This window comes from Diplotaxodon limnothrissa, linkage group LG12 (genome assembly GCF_057381915.1).
Source record: "Diplotaxodon limnothrissa isolate DT_005_m linkage group LG12, D_limnothrissa_male_GT1.1, whole genome shotgun sequence".
NCBI classification, from domain to species: domain Eukaryota; kingdom Metazoa; phylum Chordata; class Actinopteri; order Cichliformes; family Cichlidae; genus Diplotaxodon; species Diplotaxodon limnothrissa.
The window spans coordinates 28,704,896-28,725,204 of NC_140607.1; the positions used below are offsets into that span (position 1 = coordinate 28,704,896).

The following is a 20,309-nucleotide window of genomic DNA, read 5'->3' on the forward strand; positions in this document are numbered from 1 at the left end:
TGGAGTTTGTACGTGCTTTTTGGAGTTTGTATGTGCTTTGTCTCTAGGGGCCACCACATATATTTATATATAAACATATATAAATAAAACCACTTTTTTTTACATTAGTAATTCCTTTTGTGCATAATTTTATATTATTGTTAATAATAAATTAATTAAAGCAACAAAACAACCTGAAGAGCCGGTTCGGAGCCGAAAGAGCCGGTTCGGAGCCGAAAGAGCCGGCTCTTTTTAGTGAGCCAAAACGAAAGAGCCGGTTCTCTAAAAAGATCCGGAAATCCCATCACTAGTGGCCTTTTGCACATGCGTGGTATCGATCGGGTTTCCGGTACGGATCTGGTAGTGACTACAATTTCAGTTGTTTACAACGTTGGAAATTGTAAAATTTTCTGTAAATTAGAAAACTGAAGCAAACATCATTAAGCGGGCGTTTAGCAGCGAGGAACAGAAACAGTCAACATGGTGAGCACTGTGGTTTTTCTCGCCGGTGACGTTGTATCAAAACAAATCGTAGTTGCTCCAGTTTTAGTTAGCTAGCGGCTAGCAACAGGACTACAGCACAGCATAAAGATTCCCTGTCCTGAACAATTAAATTGTTATCTATTTGCTCTGAAGTATACACGTGACCTGAGTTTGACTGACAATCCTGATGTTTGTTCCACAGTTTTCCTTCCATGTGTTTGACCACCAGTTGGCCCGGGGCTTTCAGAACCGCTTCTCCACTCAGTACCGATGCTATTCGGTGTCCATGCTGGCTGGACCCAACGACCGCTCCGATGTTGAGAAAGGAGGCAAAAGTGAGTCTCATTAAAAGAATGGTCATGTTGGTTCAGACAGTCACTCAGTTCAAGGTTTCTGAACAAAAGATATTGAAGTACAGTATTTTCTCCCATACCACTCGTTCAAATCAAAGTATGTATGGGTGAAGAATTAAATGAAGACCTTAATCTTTGACCTTTGCAAATGCAGGATCTGGTGATTCTGTTTTGCTTGTTGGCATAGTTTGGGTCCACTGTTGCTTTTTAGAGGGAAAGGTCACTAGAAACCAATTTGCTCTGACTGATCACTTTTATCTTGTGATCAAACATTTTAATCCTGATGGGAGAAAATGAAACTCCCATCCTTAATCCTCAAGAGGTCACTATGAACATGTTGTTTTAGTTCAGTATGCTAGACAGTGCTCTCCACCATCAATATTAAAATATCAAAAAAGGGAATGTGTTTTGGAAGATTGGTGCATCATCAGTCCTCTACATTTCAGAGACTGGGGGAAATGAGTTTCCTTTGTAGGGTGTCTAGGCTCTCATTTAGAGATAAGGTGGGGAACTTAGTCATTGGGAAGGACCTCAGGGTAGGCCTTCTACTTCATCACATCAGTTTAGGTCGTTCATAGAACGACCTAAACTGATGTTCATAGAGTTTGATGAGCAATGGTGTGATGTATGGCAGATTTACATGTAGCTAATTTTCTGCATTCACCACTGTATTGTGGGTGTAATCTGTGCCAACATCCACATGGTGTAACCAGCTCCCTTGTCCAAACATACATCCAGTACCGCAAACATATCTGAAGTTATTTAACTATTTATTGCTTTGTGGTACTTGTTAGAAAACACAACTGTAAAAAAAATATCCTCAAAATGTCCAAGTTTATGTTAGTATGTATAAGGTGAAAGTTACATATCATATTTCTTTATATTTATTTTATGAAAACACATATTTTCCTTAAAATAACTGTTATTTTTCTTTTCTTTTCAGTAATAATGCCACCTTCTGCTCTCGACCAGCTCAGTAAGCGCATGTTAATTCAAAACCTTCTTACTAAATGTCCTTTTTACATCCTGTTTTTAGCATTGCTCTATATTCCTCTGTTCAGGCAGGCTTAACATTACCTATCCAATGCTGTTCAAGCTGACCAACAAGAACTCAGACAGAATGACACACTGTGGTGTCCTGGAGTTTGTGGCAGACGAGGGAATCTGTTACCTGCCTCACTGGGTGAGAAACAGTAATGAGTGTCTCGTGTCAGCAGTGGAGGAGCACTTACATATTCTTCTTGTGTGGAAGTGGATAACAATGTTTTAGAAGTATGGGTTTAAAAATTCAAATTTGTTGGTATACTCCAGCTTCCTTCCACAGTGAAAGTATTTGCATGTTAGGTTAATTGGTGATTCTGGTTGTCTGTCTCTGTGTCTTAGCCCTGTGATGGTGACCTGTCTAGAGTGTACCCCGCCTTGCACTCTTTCCCCCATGACCTGATAGATGGATGGAAATAGAAAAAAAAAAAAAAGGCTGGAGTGACATTTGCTGTATTTTGTTCACTGCAGATGATGCAGAATCTCCTGTTAGAGGAAGGCGGTCTTGTTCAAGTGGAAAGTGTTAACCTCATGGTGGCCACTTACTCAAAGTTCCAGCCTCAGAGCCCCGACTTCCTGGACATTACAAACCCCAAGGCAGTGTAAGGAGTACAGGCTGAAATGTTTATTTCAACTTTAAATTTTTATTTTTTTGACACTTCATGTTTTAACATAAGTGGTTAACATTCATTACAGACTGGAGAACGCACTGAGAAACTTTGCATGCTTGACAACTGGTGATGTCATAGCCATTAACTACAACGAAAAGGTGAATCAGTTTCTTTAAGTCATTGTTGGGATTATATGTGACCAAGGGTTGTTCTTGGAGAGTTTCCTGGAAGATTAAACATAAAAATGCCATCTGGTAATCTGTGGGTTTCAGATATATGAGCTGCGAGTCATGGAGACCAAACCAGATAAAGCAGTATCCATCATCGAGTGTGATATGAATGTAAGATCCTGGACTTCACCACAGTCACAGTGAATTGTTCTGTTGCTTTATTCGCTCACGTGCTGTTACTTTGCTGTTCAGGTGGATTTTGATGCTCCCTTGGGTTACAAAGAGCCTGAACGACGGCCTAATCACCAGGATGAACCGACAGTAAGGAGCAAACCATCGTGGTAACTGTACGTTTTCTCCTTTGAACAATGTAATAAAACTGTTTTTCTGACAGGAGGAAGAAACAGATCCCAGCAGTTACGCTGACATGGACACAGGCTTCAGAGTGAGTTCAAGTTAATGTGTACTTACTGCTACTAAAAGTACTTGAATAACATAATCTGATTTAATCTCTAATCTGTGCTTTATTTTCAGGCTTTCACCGGTTCTGGTAATCGTTTGGATGGTAAAACTAAAGGGATTGAACCCAGCCCTGCTCCCCTTGCCCCAAGTGACATTAAAAGGTGAAAAGATGTTGTTTCTTACACATTCCCATAAAAATAACTCAACTGTTAAGTGGCCTAACAGACAAGCTATTTTTACAGGGAATGTTACACCTTTATTTAACAGCGTATTGCAAATTGATGAGGAGAGGGATGACAGTCAACTCAAACTGCTGTTCAGTATATGAAAGCCCCCAAGCAGGAGCTATTATATCTATTAGGCTATGTTAGATATCTCAGACTTGAGTTGAGACATAGAATGTGACACCTTGAGGCACATGAGTTTGTCACGTGATATATTTAAATAAAGTTCTGAGCAGTTTATGTATTTTTTATGCTTCATAAAAACAGAGAGGAATACCGGATTTATGCTCTAAGGCAACTGGGTACCCTGGTCTTAACCCTGAAGCCTAAAGCCTGAACCATAACAGAATTGTCAGAAAATTCTTTGCTTACCTTTTTTTAAAAAATAAAAAAAAATTGGAGTGGTTATTGAACTTTCTGAATGGTCCACACGGCGTTGCACATCTGTGGTGAGTCTTTGTCTCTACAAAGATGTACTGAACACCAACGAAGTATAAAATATAGCGATGTAACTATACATTGGTGTTGTCCCACATATTTTTTTAAAGCTGTGACAGCACACAGCCACACCACGCAGACAATGGTTTTCCAAGCTGTTGTGTGTCTAATGTTTCGTCACACAGAGGGATTCCCAACTATGACTTCAAAATTGGCAGGATTACCTTCATTCGAAACTCCAGACCTCTGCCCAGGAAAATTGTGGATGATGTAAGTAATGCAAACAGTTCTCTTTCCTGGCTATTTTTAAAGTCCTACATTTAGTTCTCAAGCCATATTTTTCAATTTTCTTCTGAATCTTCTCAGGATGATGCCATAAACAGATTCATCGCCTTCTCTGGACAAGGGCAGTCACTACGCAAGAAGGGCCGAAAACCTTGAAGAGTTACAAACGAGGAGTCTGACTCATGTGCACAGAGCTAGCTTATTCTTTTCACCTTCAGCAGCAAAGTAAAATATTGGTTTTCAGATGCGTTGGTTTTGCCCCTCTGCCCCTTTTTAAATGGAGGTTTTGCTGTTGATTATAGCGTGTAATTAAAAGTCTGACAGTAATATTTTGCTCAAAAGAATCTGAGCAGCCTAAAATACTGTCTGCTCTAATTTGGTATTCACAAATTCAGAGTGACTGATTTTCTGCCAATATCTTATCAAGAACATGAAAAAATGACAGCAAACATCTTTCTTATATCAGATTGAATGACCTCTGACTCTGCGCAGACCCATCTTTTCCATAATTCTTTTTTTATTTTTACAATCCACTTTAAAATGGCTGTTATCCACAATCCCAGTGTTACTGTAAAATGGGAGCTTTTTGTTTTGATTATACTAAGAAAATTTTTATGTTTGGGGGTTTTTTTTCCAGACTTTTAGGAATTTTTTCTTTTGCTTTATTTATCAACAAATAAAATTGTTTTGAAATGAATTACACTCAGACCTATTTTTGAGGTATTATGCTCTTTCTGTGACATCACCTGAGTTGAGTATTTATATTCGAAGAAGATGATCATTGGATAAACTATTGGAATTGGTGAGTTTACATAAATGTGTAAAATAATGAATGGTTGAGCTCTCAATCAGCAAAAGTACCTACAAATTCAGATTTGAGAAAACCAACATTTTTATCGTTTCAGAAAAAATATTGTTGCAAATAATATATACTTTTAGTTCCAGTAAAAGCAGAATATCTTTAAACAAACTGTGAATTCACAATGACGTTCTTCAGCCATGCACACATTTTTTCGTTTTGATGCTTTGTGGCCTCGTATAAGTGATACAGAAATGTGCCAAGAGCTTTTGTTGTGAAAAATAAAACCGGAAGAAGTACAGTTGCTAAAGCTGTCGCAGCTAGCGATGGACAGGGCTGTGGGAGAAATCGCATGGAGGGTAATTAAACCAGATATTAGGTTATTAATTTCGTTAATGATAACTTTTCCTTAGTTAATTTGATTTGCCTTGTTTATGAGAAGACTCAAAATAATCAAAGTCAAATCCTGATGACGTAGGTCGCAAGGTGATTAGCTTTAGATGCTAAACCGCAAATGTACCCTTCTGTACCATCTAGCAAAGTCAGACAAAGAAGATCCGAGGAGGCGACGTATATTTTTTTGATTCACGAAATGCACTAATATCTGGGCTTGCTGATCAAATTTAAAAACAGCATGTGTGTAGTTGGAAAGTCAAATGAGCCACTGACCAAACTGAGGGTCAGCCCATTCTTAATACGACCGCAGAGAGGCGCTGTTTAAATGTTGAACACTTCAGAGACTCAGGTTAAAACTCACCGGCCATTATATTGGGAACGTCATGCTTGTACTGGGTTGGACTCTCTTTGCCTTCGGACCTGCGTTAACACTTCGTGGCTCAGATTCAACAAGGTGTTGAAAACATTCTTTAGAGATTTCCAGTTTGGCACGACAGCATCACTCAGTTGCTGCTGACAGAGATGTGAGACGAACATCAATAAACTGCTCACCATAGCAGCCAAATGTTGCTGTAGAAATTTGAACTCATCAGATCAGGCAGTGTTTTTCCAGTTCTCTTTTGCGCTGCATAGGTGAACCTGTGCAAACTGTAGCCTCAGTTTCCTGTTCTTGGGGAGCGGCACTCAGTGTGGTCTTCTGTTGCTTCAAGGTTTGACATGCCGTGAATTTAGAGATGGTCTTCTGCATATCTTGGTGGTACTTTTGATAGTCACTGTTGATTTCCTGTCAGTTCGAGTCAGTGTGGCTATTCTCCTTTGACGTCAACAAGGTATTTTTGCTTAGAGAACTGCCCCTCACTGTATATTTCCTCCTTTTCAGTTGCTGCCAGTTGATTGGCTGATTATTTTATTAATAACAAGTAGTTAGACAGGCGTACCCAACAAAGTGTCTGATGTCAGTCACCAGAATCCCAACAGAAGTTTAAAATTTTATTCTGATTTTTGTTTGCTTTGTCGCCACAGCCACCACGGGCATGTGAAGACTACTGGAGCGAGTTTAGACACTGCAAAAGTTTTAAAAACTGGTTTCACCACTACTACACTTACGGTACCGTGCCATCCTGCCAGCAGTGGAAAGAGGACTACCATAACTGCAGAGAGTGGGAGAAACACAGAGGCACCGAGGCTAAGGTGGAACAGCAAGAAATTAAAATTTTAAAGTCCTAAACGGGTGACCTCTGTGATCCGCTCCAGGCTGTATAAATACACTCACTCTGTCTGTCTTGCAGGAGGCGTTGCGGAGAAGTGAGAAAATCAGAGTGGCAGAGCAAAGAAACTTCATTCCAGTGTGGCAGCTGAGGCAGGAGCCTCCTAGAGACTGGCACGTGCCACTGAACCAGGAGAAGCCTCAGGACTCCTGAACATCGAGTTTTGACAACATGCTTAGTTTCAGTTTAAGAGCCTGGACATTCTCATGATCACGAGATGTCATCAGTTGTATTCAGAGAACTGCTGTATGTAAAATGATATATATATACAGTATGTCTAACAATGCTGGCAGCAGCTAGTGCTCAGCGATAAGGATTAGCTGTTTTATCAGTAAATATGATCCGTTTCCAGACAGGCTGGTGTCTCATAGGTACTAATTCTGCAAAGCTTGTGTAAACTTAAGCACAAAGACCGACTGCACTCAGAGAAAATTAGCTCTATATTATCCTTATGTTGACAGAATATATAGTCAGTACAGGTAATCAGTGATCTGCTTCATTCTCCTTGAAAAAGGTGAAGAGCCAGGTGTTTGCATGGTACCTGTAGGCCTATCTGTATTTGTCAGCTGCTCAGCAAATGAATTGACTTTAAGAAAGGTTAATGATGTAGGTATATGGGATGTTTAATCCTACTGAAAAATCGAGATGACAGAATTCAGAGTTGTGTAGCAGTTTTCTGCCTTATAACATGACATGTTCAAAAAGATTCTGAACACTGGATCAATAAAAAGATTTATTCCATTATTATAGACAAATATTAACGTGACACAAACTCACTGTAACTCTCACACAATGAATGACAATGAAGGAATAAAGACAGTGTGCTTAAAAGCTGCATTTTTGCTTAATGAATAACAGACACACTAAACTACACACAGCTATTCCTCATTTATCACTGCGTGTAAACTTTAGTGATATCGTTGTATTTCCCATCAGGGGCGTCATAATTGGGTATTGCTGGCGTATATGCGGGACCTTCGTGAACAAAGGGAATAAGAAGCGGGTCAGGCTTCAGCGCTGCCCGGTACAGCTCCTCGGACTCCAGCTTCAGCTCCTCCAGTGCCTCCCTCTGTGCTTCCAAAGCCAGTTCAACAGCTTCCACTTCAGCCATGTGCTGCTTCTGCAAGAACAGCAGACAGATACAACCCACTAAGTGCATGAGATGTAGAGCCGGGGTCAGATGTAACATTTTCCATAAAAGCTTTAGTGACGCAGGTGCGATAGGTAAGTGGTAACCTGTTTGTATCGACACCACTCCTTCAGCAGCAGGGCTCGACCCTCACTTTCTTCAAATGACAGCCTTGGAGCAGTGCGTTCCCTTAGACAGAGAATTATGAACATCAATTTAAAGGACTTAAAAGCCCTATATCCAAGAAAGGTATTCAAATGAGCAATTTAAAAGTTTCAAAGCTGTTTTAACGTCCCAGAGCTTCACTGCAAAAAGACTGATAAAACCAACAACACATCAGATAACAATCACGTCTCAGAACTTCAGCCACCTTTTGCAAAGGCAATTTCTCTGCGAAAATGAGCTGTGGCTGAGGTGGTCGAACTGGTCATCTAGCAAAGCAGGCAAAGAAGTCTGTGATTCCTCCTGCCAGCAAAATGTTCTTGGCAAATTGCCCCTAATGCACCTATTGGAGTGTGTACGAATGATGAAAAATGCTTCGGGGTAGATAAAACTGCGTCTGATGGGTTAAATGAGACTTGTAGAATTGTAGTATAGTAGTATTTACATTATCTTGACATAAATAAGGTTTGTGTTAACACTCCTGGGGCATTATTGTCAAATCCATTCTTGACCAGTGAGATGTCATGAATAATAAAAATTCAAAAAAAGCACACAATAAGTGCTTTTGACTTTCTTTTTTTTCCATTTGTTTGTGTGATCCAACAAAGCTGATTTTAACACATGATATTAAAATAGTTCTTAACTCTGATGTGGAAAACAGAGTTGACATCAGCTCAGATTTTCTTCATTGGCTGTGGAGGACAGCGTTCTCAAAGGACGCCGTGGGCTGAGCCACGACACATTAATTTTACACCTTGGACTTATAGAGCTGCTTGATCTGTTGCCTGTTTATTTAGGAATAAAAACACATTTCTTTTCCCATCCATTGGTCTTAAAAAATGCCTCTGCATGCTTATGATGATCCATACCTGCCCAGTAGCTTTAGTTCATTTGCTGACAAGAAGAAATTTGAATGTGTGTTATCACACTGAGCACTATACATTAATGTTTCAATACAAATTTGACCTCATTATTTCAAACGACATTTATGCACATAGACTGAAATGAGCTCCACCTTGTTTCATCCAAGCATTTGGTTGGAGTGATGAAGTCCTCTATGGGTATAAGCTCTGGTGGAACTTTCTCCAGTTTCTTCAGCTTCTTTTTCAGACGCTCTCTCAACATCTGTTCCCTTCTCGGGTCCACTTTCTTCTTCTTTTTTGGCTCAGCTCTTGAATAACACAGATCAAACCTCTATGTTAATATATTCAGCCACAAGATAGAGCTTGCTGAGAAATACTGTTAGCACCACGAACCACCATAACATTGGTGGACTAAGTTGTTCAATTTAAAATATTGATGAAATGACAATTGTGGTAAACCTCGGTCATGACTTGGTTTGTGAGCCTGAGCCTGAATCATACCTCAGTGGAGCAGATGTCTTCAGGGTCATCACTGGTGCAAACCAAGGACTCTGTACAAGATGGTGATGTTCTCCGTACAGAGAGCTGCAAAATAGAGTACAGGTCATTTCTCAAGTTCTCATTTCTCTCAAGTTTGTGTATTCTTTGAAGAAGACAGTCTTAAGAGTGCTACTTTTTTCTTTTACTCCCAGTAAAAATCTTAACATCTTCATCTCTGCCACCTTCGGCTCAGTCGCCTGTCTTTTTATTGGTGCCACCCTCTAACTACCATCTTGTAAACTTTCCCTTTCACTTCTGTCACAAATCACCCCTGATGCTCATCGCCACTCTGCCTGCACTGTCTTCTTTATCTCTTTTGTGCACTGTCATTTGCTTTGGATGTTTAACCCCAGGTATTTAACCATCCACCGTCACAATTTTTGGCTCCTTTCAGCATCACGAGCACAGCTGTCTGCCTCTCACGTGTTCTGTCTTGCTTTTGACTTTCATTTCTCATCTATCAAAGCATACATTCACCTCTCCAGGCTCTCTACTTTTGGTACAGATCACAATATCGTCTGGAAATATTATGGTCCACAGAGACTACTCACTGATCTAATCTGTCCATCTTCATTGCAAACAAGAAGGGGCACAGAGCAGATCCCTGATGCTGATCCAGGTCCAACCCATCTGTCACTCCTACCGCACACTTCACCACTGCTTCTCTGTCCTCATGCATGTCCTGCACCACCCTCATACTTCTCTTGGCACCCCATCATATGCTTTATCTAGATGCACAAGTGCACAGTTCAACTCCTTCTGACCTTCTCTATACTTCTCCATCAACAGGCTCAAAGCAAACATCGCATCTGTACTCTTTCTCAGCATGAAACCATACTCTCAACAACTACATCCCTCTGTAGTCACAACAGCTCTGCTCATCACCCTTGTTATTGAAAATCGCTATAAGCACACTTCTTCTCCATTAAAGCACCGAATAACCTTAGCTATATTAGCTCCACGCAGCTAACGCACTTCGTTCACATCGTACATCAATCACTCACCTCGACGGCATGGCCTGCCGCGATAAAACCCTGCAAAGACATCGCGAAAGAGCCAAAGACATGTTTTAATTACGTTTCTGTTTCCTCCTTTAACTCAGTTTTGGGTCCAGGACAACAAAAATTCACATGTCGTCCCCTGGAGTGACAGCCCCCCCCACACACGTCGCTGAAAGATGACGTTTCAAACAAGCGGCCGCACACTTCAACGTGCGCACTTTCGCTTATTTAAAAATCCTGGAAATAAAATCAAAGACAGATATTGGGTATATTATAATTCGTTAATATATTACTTAATAAAACAATAAGATAAACAGTAAAAAAAATTGTAACATTGCGTTGTGTAGATATTTATGTGTAGATATTTTGTTGAATCTTCATGGAGGAGTAAAACGTTACCGGGCTGCAGTATTTGGGGGAAAGGTCACAGTGGTCCGAGGCTTTTATATGCTCCACGCAGCGAGATATCAGCCTAAAACTTTGATCCGGTCATCGCTGGATTGTTGAGTCTGCGCCATGGCACTTCTCAGAGGTAAACAAACACCATTCATTTCATTTCAGCAGTAAGACTGCTGGGACGGGATTTTCTGATGGGGCGTTTGAAAGTATCTGGGTCACACTGCTGTGCAACAGTGCTTTAAAAATCTACCTTTTTATTTATTTTATATGCAAAGAAGTCTCGTTTCCACATAATTTAACTGCAATGTAGGCGAAAGGTGACAAGATGGTGGCAGTATTATTTAAACAGCTGCTCCTTGCTGCTACTCAACTCAAAGCTGTAAATATGTATTTGAACATTTAATCAGAAACCTTTCACAACTTTGAGGACACCAGTTTGCTTTTGTTATGCCCACACTTTTTTGGTTTAGAAAATTACAGCTTTCAGCTGTAATATTCATGTGTGCGAATATTATAGCTATAAGTATATGCTATAGCATATGCTGTGATGCATTTACTTAAGCGAAGGTGAAACCGTGCTTTAAATCTGTTTTAATTATATGTTTAATAGATTACAAATATACATTTGTGCCTCATACATTAGTTAATTTGCATTATTGTGTTTCCTGATTTTGCTATTCATATTTCTCCATATTATGTGTTTATATATGATCGAGGACAGAACATCAAAAAAGTTGGGTAACAGTATTTAATTTGAGTTATTCTTCATATGGCAATTACATCATGAATATGGAGTAAATGTTTAAAGAAATTATCTATAAGGACTTTGGATTACTGGTCATTGAGCCATTTTATATGCATCATATCAGCAGCTCCCAACATTTTTTTCCCCATCTTACATGCACAGCCATTCAATCACTCCCTTGAGTTATTATTCCGTTTAAACACTAAGTAATTATCCAAAAAAGTATTGATAACCAAAGAGTTTCAACAGCTTGTCACTACTGTTGTCTAATGAATCACTTATGCAGTCCTCTTTAATACTTTCTGCTGCAAATTCATTACGTTTAGTTTATGTTTAACTTTTCTGCTTAAACCTATCAATTTAAAAAATGTAAACAAAATGACTAGTCAGAAAAGCTTTATAGTGGATTTATAAATAAATACAATTTTATTGATTCACAAATCTCTGCGCTCTTCTGTGAGTTTGGTCCAGTGCCCCCATTCAGAGTGGAGGGAACATATTACTCAACATTAAACAGACTCCAGCTGTATGCGTCAGGTGTTACTATAATATTTGCAAACTCGATTCCAGGTCAAAGCATCCTGCGTTTCCTGACACGTAGCAGACATTAGTCGATAGTTCAGTGTCCCTCTAAAACTGAAAAAGGTCCCTCAGTGCAACATTTCAAAATAGAGATCATTCCTATTAAGGTACTGTGAACTTTAAACCAATTTTTTTTCCCTCTCAAAAATGTTGCTGTGACTTTCAGATAAATTTTTGGCAGATTATCAATCAGGCCCCAAATGCAGAAACAGGGAATTTAAAAAAAGAAAAACAAAGAATTGCCAAAGTAGCTCCTGAAAACCTGCTTCAGATTAGAGGACAGGTATGAAATGAAATGGCATCACTATTCCTGGAAGATTTCTCAGATCCCTGTGTGCAGATGGGTCTAAATTCCGAGTTTCAGTTTATTCCAAATTTGAATTCTGTTTAAATTTACTCTTTACTTGCTTTCAGACTGTTAAAACCTCACCCGGGCTCCAGCTGTAGTAAGTAAATATTACCTTGAATTAATGTTTCAGAGACAGTTTTAGATTTTCTTTCAGCTGCTGCTTCAGAGGCATTTAGTCTGAGAGCAAGTTAAAATGAAAGAAACAGAATTCAAACGTAGGCTTTCTCTAGATACAAATTTGAAATGCACTTAGCAAGTAGGCGACAAATAGGCGAACTGTTTTAGAATCATTCATTACTATAAAACAAATGTTCTACATGCAAGAATAAGTTACCAGCAGCCAACATGAAGAAATAACAAAGTTGCATCTAATAATTTATATTTCTTACTGATCCACATGGAAATGGATCACATCTTGGAGAAGCTCGCGGCTCTCCAACGGGAGATTGAGAGACCAGTGTTGGACTGTTAGAACAGCTTTGAAATTCATATGAGTTGTTCGCACTAAAGTAAAAACCACCATCACTTCATGCAGATACCCCTTTGGCGCCAGCTGCGGTCTCAAGGCTGGAGCTGAACAACAACACCTTGATAACGACTGTGTTTAGACTGTTCTTCCCATTCTATGCAAGGCCACCTGGGTTGGCTGGTAGACTGTTTACTTAACCTGGCAGGGCGAAGGACACTGTGTCAGCTGAACTCTGGACACGCACACACATACATATACACTGATGTGCACACACTCATCCCCCTCCCTTTCCAAACGCCTTCGACGCTTGTTCCCTCCTGGGGAACACGGCGGGTCTGAGCCCGCGCTGGAATGGTAGCGTTGGACAGGATGGCTGCTGTGTTTGCTTCGGATTACTCCTCACCCCCCACCCGACCCTGTGACTTGTCACGTGTTCCACAATGTTGTGCTGTGGACATTTATGTGCTTTTATGTGCAGAGGAGTTTTTTTGCTTCCTGTTCTCATGCTGTCCTCCCAGGAGCCCAGCATGAGTAGAGGTCTCTTTTTTTCCTCTTGTACTTTCCCATTGTAGTGTATATTTCAGTGTTTGTTCTGTAACACTACTGATCTCCGACCTGTATCCCCATGTGATGTCTGTGTTGTGTGTGTAAGGTCGGGGCGGGGGGTCCCATTTCACTGCAGGGCAACCTGCACGTGGTGAATAAAGCCTTGATTGATTTATTGATTGATTGATTGATTGAAACAGAAGGACCAGGTTTCAGGAATGATGAGCAGCAAATAGAAACACGGGGAAGACCATGGCTACATGTACTCATCATAAAACTAAACATCAGAAAATACAAATAACAAATCCATACACAGCAATGAAGCAATAAATCAAAGTCACTGTCAGGAAATAAAAAACAGAAACATTATAGGAGAAAACCTAAACAGGAACTTTAATTTGAATACATCAACAAAGAATTGAAAACAAGAAATCAGGCGCAGCTTTATTTCAACACCCTGTAAATCATGTCGCTTTAGTGCTAATTATCCCTTCACAAATCTTCTCTCTCTGTTCGTGCTACAATCTGGCTGTAGCTCAGTGGTGGGTGGTGTTAACTCCAAACTAAAATGCTCTTTTTTCCTAGGTGTATTTATTGTAGCTGCCAAGCGTACTCCATTTGGTACCTATGGTGGAGTACTGAAGGATCACAGTGCAACAGACTTGGCTGAACATGCAGCCAAAGCTGCCCTCGCTGCAGGGGGTGTGGTCCCAGAGCTTGTAAACAGCATCATCATGGGAAATGTCATGCAGGTACTGATCACACATACAACACTGAAAGGATTCATTATAAATGATCTGACTATTGTATCTTACATTTTGTTTCTGATCCATTTCCCTACGTTCAGAGCTCAGCTGATGCACCCTACATTGCTCGTCATGTGGGTCTGAGGTGTGGCGTACCCATCCCAGTGCCCGCTCTCACCGTGAACAGACTGTGTGGATCTGGTTTCCAGTCCATCATTAATGGCGCTCAGGTAAGCACTAAACTAACGAAAATAAATCTATCAGACCCATAAAAGAGGAATTAGCCAAAGCAGAAAACAGTGTATTGAATGTTTTCCTATCAACATACAAACAAGGAAATTGATTTTAAAAAGTAATAACAGTGACACTACGAAGACAAACGGGAAAGTGAAGCCAAAATAGCAGAAGAATGGAAAGGTCAGAGTGGAAAACTGCAGTTTCACGTATGTGGACGGAATTTGGGTGGAAAAATGCAAAGTTTTTTTAATTACAGAAAGACATTAAGGTGTAGGAACAAATTGTTGGAGGTTTGGTGGATCATCAGTAGCTTATCATTACCATTTCCTTTGGGAATGTCCAGAACTTTAAAACTATTTTGGAGTGAAATCCACAAACATTTGAGTGCTGGTTGACGTGGTGAGTTAGTGAGATCCTCAGTACAGCACATTCATACTAAGGAAGAGAAATACTTAATGAGAGTACTACTTTTTGCGGGGAAAAGAAGCTCTGCAGCTTCTCTGTAAGGAGAAGAGTGAGTAAGATAAAGCAAAATGTAAGAGGTGGTTTCACATCAGCCCGGTTTTATGATAACTCCAGGAATCTATCGTATACGTTTCTTACTAGGAGTAGAGATAAGTGAAGTTGGAGGGTGGGGCACTGGTTGTGGACAGGCAGGTAACACGAGATGGAAAGGAATCCTTGTGGTGAATGCTTGTTTGAAGGTAGCAGGTGAGCAAGCTTAGGGAAGCCTTTTATTCAGCACACAATCACAGAGACACAGAGTTGAGAACACTGGAAAAACTCAGTAGGCATAACCAAAAACAAGCCTGTCTACTACTTTATGATGGCAAACATTTCAGGTGCCCCTTAAATACCAGCCACTGATGAGACCAATGAGCCACTGGTGTGCTCAGTGAGCAGCAGGAACCCGTGCTCTACCCATAGGGCACAGCCTGCATAACCCATCCAAGACCAGAGAAAGACAGAAACGACCCAAAAACAACAACCCAGTGCTGCACTATGACAACTGAAATTCATTGGATGAATTATATGCTGATGTATTTTCGTTCTGTACTGTATCTCCCCAAATGAAAAGGAAGATTAAAAGTTTCTGATCTTTTCCTGTCATGTATATAAGTGGAAAGTAATTGAAGTGATATTTTTAAGTCAGCAATGTGTGCAAAAACCATCAGTAAAATGATCATTATGTATCTTACCCTTTTTCTGCTGGTCTAAAAACAAAAAACCTGTTCCCCTTTGTGTTTGTAGGAGATTTGTCTCAGGGATTCAGAGGTGGTCCTGTGTGGAGGTTCAGAGAGTATGAGCCAGGCTCCCTATGCTGTCCGTAACATCCGATTTGGTACAAAGTTTGGCGTCGATCTGAAGGTTGGTAGATCAGATCTGTGAACACTTGATATAAATGTACATCACCATAACTACAATGATTTGGTATTAAACCTGCCTTCATCTGCCTACCAGCTAGAGGATACCTTGTGGGCGGGGCTGACTGACCTGCATATTAAAACCCCGATGGGCATCACAGCAGAAAACCTGGCAGAGAAATACCAGATCACCCGAGAGGACTGTGACAACTACGCACATAAGACTCAACAAAGGTGGAAGGCAGGTAAGGCAGACCCTGTTTTTTGATTTCTTTTCATGGTCTGCCTTTTAATTCACCCTCATACTCAGTTACTGTTTTAAACTCTAAGCTTTTACTGCTTTCTGTTTACAGCTCATGAGGGTGGTTATTTCACAGCAGAAATTGCTCCCATTGAGGTGAAAGCTAAGAAAGGCAAAGTGCCCATGACTCATGATGAGCACCCTCGGCCTCAGACCACTCTGGAACAGATGGCCAAACTACCTCCTGTCTTTAAGAAGGGAGGAACCGTTACTGCTGCTAACGCTTCAGTGAGTTTATGCTAGAGGTGCCGACTGTTCTCAACAATCTGACATGATCGGGTTTTCTTAGTCTAAGTAAGACGGTCCGTGGTCACTGGGAAAAACAGACCACCTTTTTTTTTTTTTAATGCATTCAAGTCCCTTTTGTATTGTGTGATATCACTCCAGCATGTTTTTGTACACTCACACTTAAAATACATTTAAATATAGTTCATTATAAATTTTATCCAACCTCCTCCTCTTTCCTGATTGTACCTATTATTTCTATCCCCAGGGTGTATCTGATGGTGCTGCTGCTTTGGTGATTTCAAGTGAGGATGCTCTGAAGGAACACAAGCTCACTCCTCTGGCCAGAATTGTGGCCTATCACGTGTCAGGCTGTGACCCAAGCATTATGGGAATAGGTTAGCAACACTGCTCTCTTAAAGGTATAATCTGGGCACCTTTGGATTAAAAGTAATGATTACCTAACCTTTCTTTTTACTTTATTTATTTTAGGTCCTGTTCCAGCAATCACGGGAGCACTTAAGAAAGCTGGTCTGACTCTCAAAGACATGGATCTTGCGGAGGTTTGTTCCCATACAGTGAAACAAATACTTACATGCTTTTTTGTCATATACAAAGCAGTAATGCAACAACTTAAAAATACTCCATTATAATTAATTAAGGAAACTGAAAATAATATGTTGGTGAAAGTGCACACAGCTGTTTTTGCCTGCTTCCTTATTGACAAGAGGTCACCAGCACATGTTTGATTTGTGTCTCTTCCTGCCGCAGCCACAAAGAGATCTGTGTCTCTTCCTGGGTTTGAACCAGAATCTTTCATTTGTTAGGCAAATATATAAACCACTATTATGAGTAAAATTTACATAACAACAGTTAGGCCCGTATGTATTTGGGCAGTCACATATTCTTTGTAGTTTTGCCTTTGTACAATGGATTTGAAATCAAACCATTAAGTTGTGATTAAATGTTGACATTAGACATTGAGCTATAAAACCCCACATAATCCCACACTTTCAGAGGCTTGAAATTCATTGGACAAACTAACATCATTTAAACTAATTATTATTTTTTAATACTCAAATATTACTTTAATATTAATATTTTTTAATACTTGAAAGTTGCTTTTTTAAAATATAACAGCAACCAGCCTGTTGTGATTTATGGTGTTTGTGATTTATTTAGGAAGTGAATACTCAGGTGTTTTTGTTGTTTTGCACAGGTCAATGAGGCTTTTGCTTCTCAGTATCTGGCTGTTTCCAAGGCTCTAGGACTCGACCCGGAGAAAAGCAATGTTAACGGTGGAGCTATTGCCATCGGACATCCTCTCGGTGCTTCTGGAGCTCGCATCACTGCTCACCTGGTGCATGAGCTCAGGTAGCGTAGTCATTTAATAGTGCACGGTATCTTATATAATGAGAAGTGTTCTGCACGTTATTTAAAGTGACTTTGAATAATTATTTACTTTCTGACAGGCGGCGAGGAGGCAAGTATGCCATCGGGTCTGCCTGTATTGGCGGTGGTCAGGGTATCGCCATCATCATTGAAAAATGCTGAGAGAAGAACCTGCCAGCTGCTAGGTTTCCTGCAGAAGAATGACCTACACTCAACCCCACAGTCCGCTAATGCTAAATAAAATGCAAATGATACATTGTAAAAGGGATATTTTCCCACATTTTCACATCAGAACATGTGTGCTAAATGTTTCATTCTTGAGTTGGCTTGGAAGTCCAGTAAAGACTGAGTGCTAATTGCTCACTGACATGCCTGTTCCTGTTTCACATAAGTGCAAAAGACTTTTCAAGCACGTGCCTAAAATGATGGTACAGTGTGTAGCATATAATAACAGTGAAGTTTGTGGTACGACAGAGTGAGACTTGATGGAACTGGAATTTGCCTTAATAGCAGAGAGATTGAGAACATGTTAAGTTTTAATGCTAGAAAATTACCTGTGATGGCTCCAGCAAAAAATGATTTTGTACTTCTGTGTCAGAGAATCTCAAATTAAAAGAAAGAAAGAAAAAATGTGTTTTCATGATCAGTCTTTTATTGCAGCTGCAACTTTTTTTCAAACCCATTGGTGTCAAGGGCAATGTTCCCTCTAATTTTTCATGTGTCGAACACACAAACTCCCTGAGCGGTCCCTTGGACCACTGTGAGCAACAGCAGACGTGTGCACTGTGGTCACGCTAGCATCAAATACATCCAAGTCACATGGTTTATTAAAATAATCAAATTACAGCATTTACATTTAAGTTAGACTACTTTTAATTAACTGCTTTAGCCCACTTACAGTGAAGATTTAAAAAAAATCATGTTCATGACCTGTGTAGTATGTTAACACTATTGGAAATAAAAATAACTTGGACCCCAATTTTGAAAACGTTTTACAGCTTTGGGGTTTTTTTGTTTTTATAAAGCTCTGACTGGTATTATGAGTATAAGTCTGTGGTCTGGGAGAGAGTCCTGTAACTCTCTGTCTGCAAAATACAGTATATAATGACCAATGTTGGGCAATTAATTATATAGTTACTTCTTCAAAAAAGTAACTGAGTTTTGCAAAAAACAAAGCTTTTTGCAGCTGTTTACCTAAAAATGCAGCCGAGGCAGTTTTTTAAATAAACATTTCACACTATTTACAGAACAATCAGCTGTTCTGCATCAAATTTGATGCCACACAAATTATTTGTGCCGCTCCAAAAAATAATTTCTGTCCACTATGAGATAAAGGAGAACAACAACTTGATACCTGCAGGCCTGACAACAGGAGATGTATCACTCCTGTAACACCTGTAACATTCAGCAGTCGCTTCATTGTTCTGACACACAAAACAAAACTATTGTCTACACTACACACTAACTACACAAGATTTGCGCTAAACGTTGCAAATCTGTCACATCTCAAAACACCTCTGTCACTCCTAAAACTTCCCCCTTCCTAAACAACTAAATGCCATGTTGCCATATCATTTTTTTTATTGGTCCACATGGTACATGTTTCCACCAATAGGAAAGGCTGGGGGGCGCGGGGGAGGAGGGAGGGGGGGGGGGTTGTTTTTGCTCACAGGCTGAGAGTGCTTTCCAGCGCTTTCCTTATAAAACGCCTTTTTTACTGTTTCTTCTTGCAGTATAAATATAAACAAGATAGGATTCAGGAAAAAAAACCAAACATTACATATATTTTTATCATAACTCTGGTTTTACGTGGCCTATCAACACAATTTAAAAACTGGTATAAAGTCCACACTTTTGTTCACACAGTTGTTCCATCTGTCCTGCTCACATCTCCAATGGTTGTACACGTTGTCATTAACGTGGCTTCACTCCACATCAGCCACGCCGCTTTGCTAGATAAAACACCGGTGTCGGCACATAAGGATGCTGTCATAGCCTGTCAACGACGTTGATTAGCTATACGAATGTGAATCGCATCATTGGCTGGACTATGGGATAAGGTGGCATCGTTCTAATCCCATACTGGAGCAGCCAGTCACTTACTGACTAACACTGCAAAACAGAATGAATTGTTAACGTATTTATCTTAATTTCAATTCAGGTTAGATTTTTTTTTGGGTACGCAACGCAGATTTTCTGTGCACAGAGACCTTGCCAGCAGTGTGCAATTGCGGCTTAGAGGGAACATTGGTCAAGGGATTTATGTCCCTACCCTCACCTATGGTCATGAGCTGTAGGTAGTGACCGAAAGAATGAGAGCAGAAGCTTCATCTGAAAGGTGGCATCTGAAAGCCTCTCCCTTAGAGATAGGGTAAGGAGTTTGGCCATCCGGAAGGGGCACAGAATAGAGCCGCTGCTCCTCCACATCAAAAGGAGACAGTTGTGGTGGTTTGGGCATCTAACAAGGATGCCTCCTGGGTGAATATTCAGGCATGTCCCACTGAGAGGAAGCCTGAAGCTGGTCTGGGAACGCTTTGGTGTCCCCCTGGAGAAACTGGAGGAGGTCCAAGCCTCAGTATTCTACTGTCAGATGTGAAGCCTTCACACTGAAACTGGTTCATGCAACAGGACAAACTACCGGTACAACAGACTGGCAGAAAAAATCAAGTTGTTGGAATGGTTCAGTAAAAGTCCATATGTCAACCAGACTGAATTAATAGGGCTGTGCATTCAATGAAGTTAAGTGATAA

The 20,309-nt window shown here is 40.2% G+C and overlaps 4 protein-coding genes across 4 annotated transcripts; 3 read left to right on the top strand and 1 right to left on the bottom strand.

Moving 5' to 3' along the window:
- The first annotated feature begins 317 nt into the window (after window positions 1-317).
- On the top strand, window positions 318-4,672 carry ufd1l (ubiquitin recognition factor in ER associated degradation 1). Its single transcript, XM_085368507.1, has 12 exons — window positions 318-462; window positions 665-797; window positions 1,759-1,791; window positions 1,877-1,998; window positions 2,328-2,458; window positions 2,553-2,625; window positions 2,740-2,808; window positions 2,890-2,958; window positions 3,032-3,082; window positions 3,172-3,260; window positions 3,947-4,031; window positions 4,128-4,672. Exons 1-12 carry the CDS (start codon window positions 460-462, stop codon window positions 4,200-4,202), a joined length of 933 nt encoding a protein of 310 aa, XP_085224633.1. The 5' UTR covers window positions 318-459; the 3' UTR covers window positions 4,203-4,672.
- A 472-nt stretch (window positions 4,673-5,144) lies between these two features.
- On the top strand, window positions 5,145-7,339 carry lg12h22orf39 (linkage group 12 C22orf39 homolog). The gene is made up of 3 exons (XM_085368509.1): window positions 5,145-5,204; window positions 6,265-6,432; window positions 6,531-7,339. Exons 1-3 carry the CDS (start codon window positions 5,172-5,174, stop codon window positions 6,660-6,662), a joined length of 333 nt encoding a protein of 110 aa, XP_085224635.1. The 5' UTR covers window positions 5,145-5,171; the 3' UTR covers window positions 6,663-7,339.
- mrpl40 (mitochondrial ribosomal protein L40) lies at window positions 7,231-10,364 on the bottom strand. The gene is made up of 5 exons (XM_085368508.1): window positions 10,208-10,364; window positions 9,165-9,248; window positions 8,816-8,971; window positions 7,746-7,827; window positions 7,231-7,629 (listed from the first exon to the last, which is right to left on the bottom strand). Exons 1-5 carry the CDS (start codon window positions 10,267-10,269, stop codon window positions 7,402-7,404), a joined length of 612 nt encoding a protein of 203 aa, XP_085224634.1. The 5' UTR covers window positions 10,270-10,364; the 3' UTR covers window positions 7,231-7,401.
- A 263-nt stretch (window positions 10,365-10,627) lies between these two features.
- On the top strand, window positions 10,628-18,530 carry acaa2 (acetyl-CoA acyltransferase 2). The gene is made up of 10 exons (XM_085368510.1): window positions 10,628-10,736; window positions 13,880-14,046; window positions 14,142-14,270; window positions 15,529-15,645; window positions 15,739-15,886; window positions 15,995-16,170; window positions 16,436-16,565; window positions 16,660-16,730; window positions 17,387-17,541; window positions 17,640-18,530. Exons 1-10 carry the CDS (start codon window positions 10,721-10,723, stop codon window positions 17,719-17,721), a joined length of 1,191 nt encoding a protein of 396 aa, XP_085224636.1. The 5' UTR covers window positions 10,628-10,720; the 3' UTR covers window positions 17,722-18,530.
- The last annotated feature ends 1,779 nt before the right edge of the window (window positions 18,531-20,309 follow it).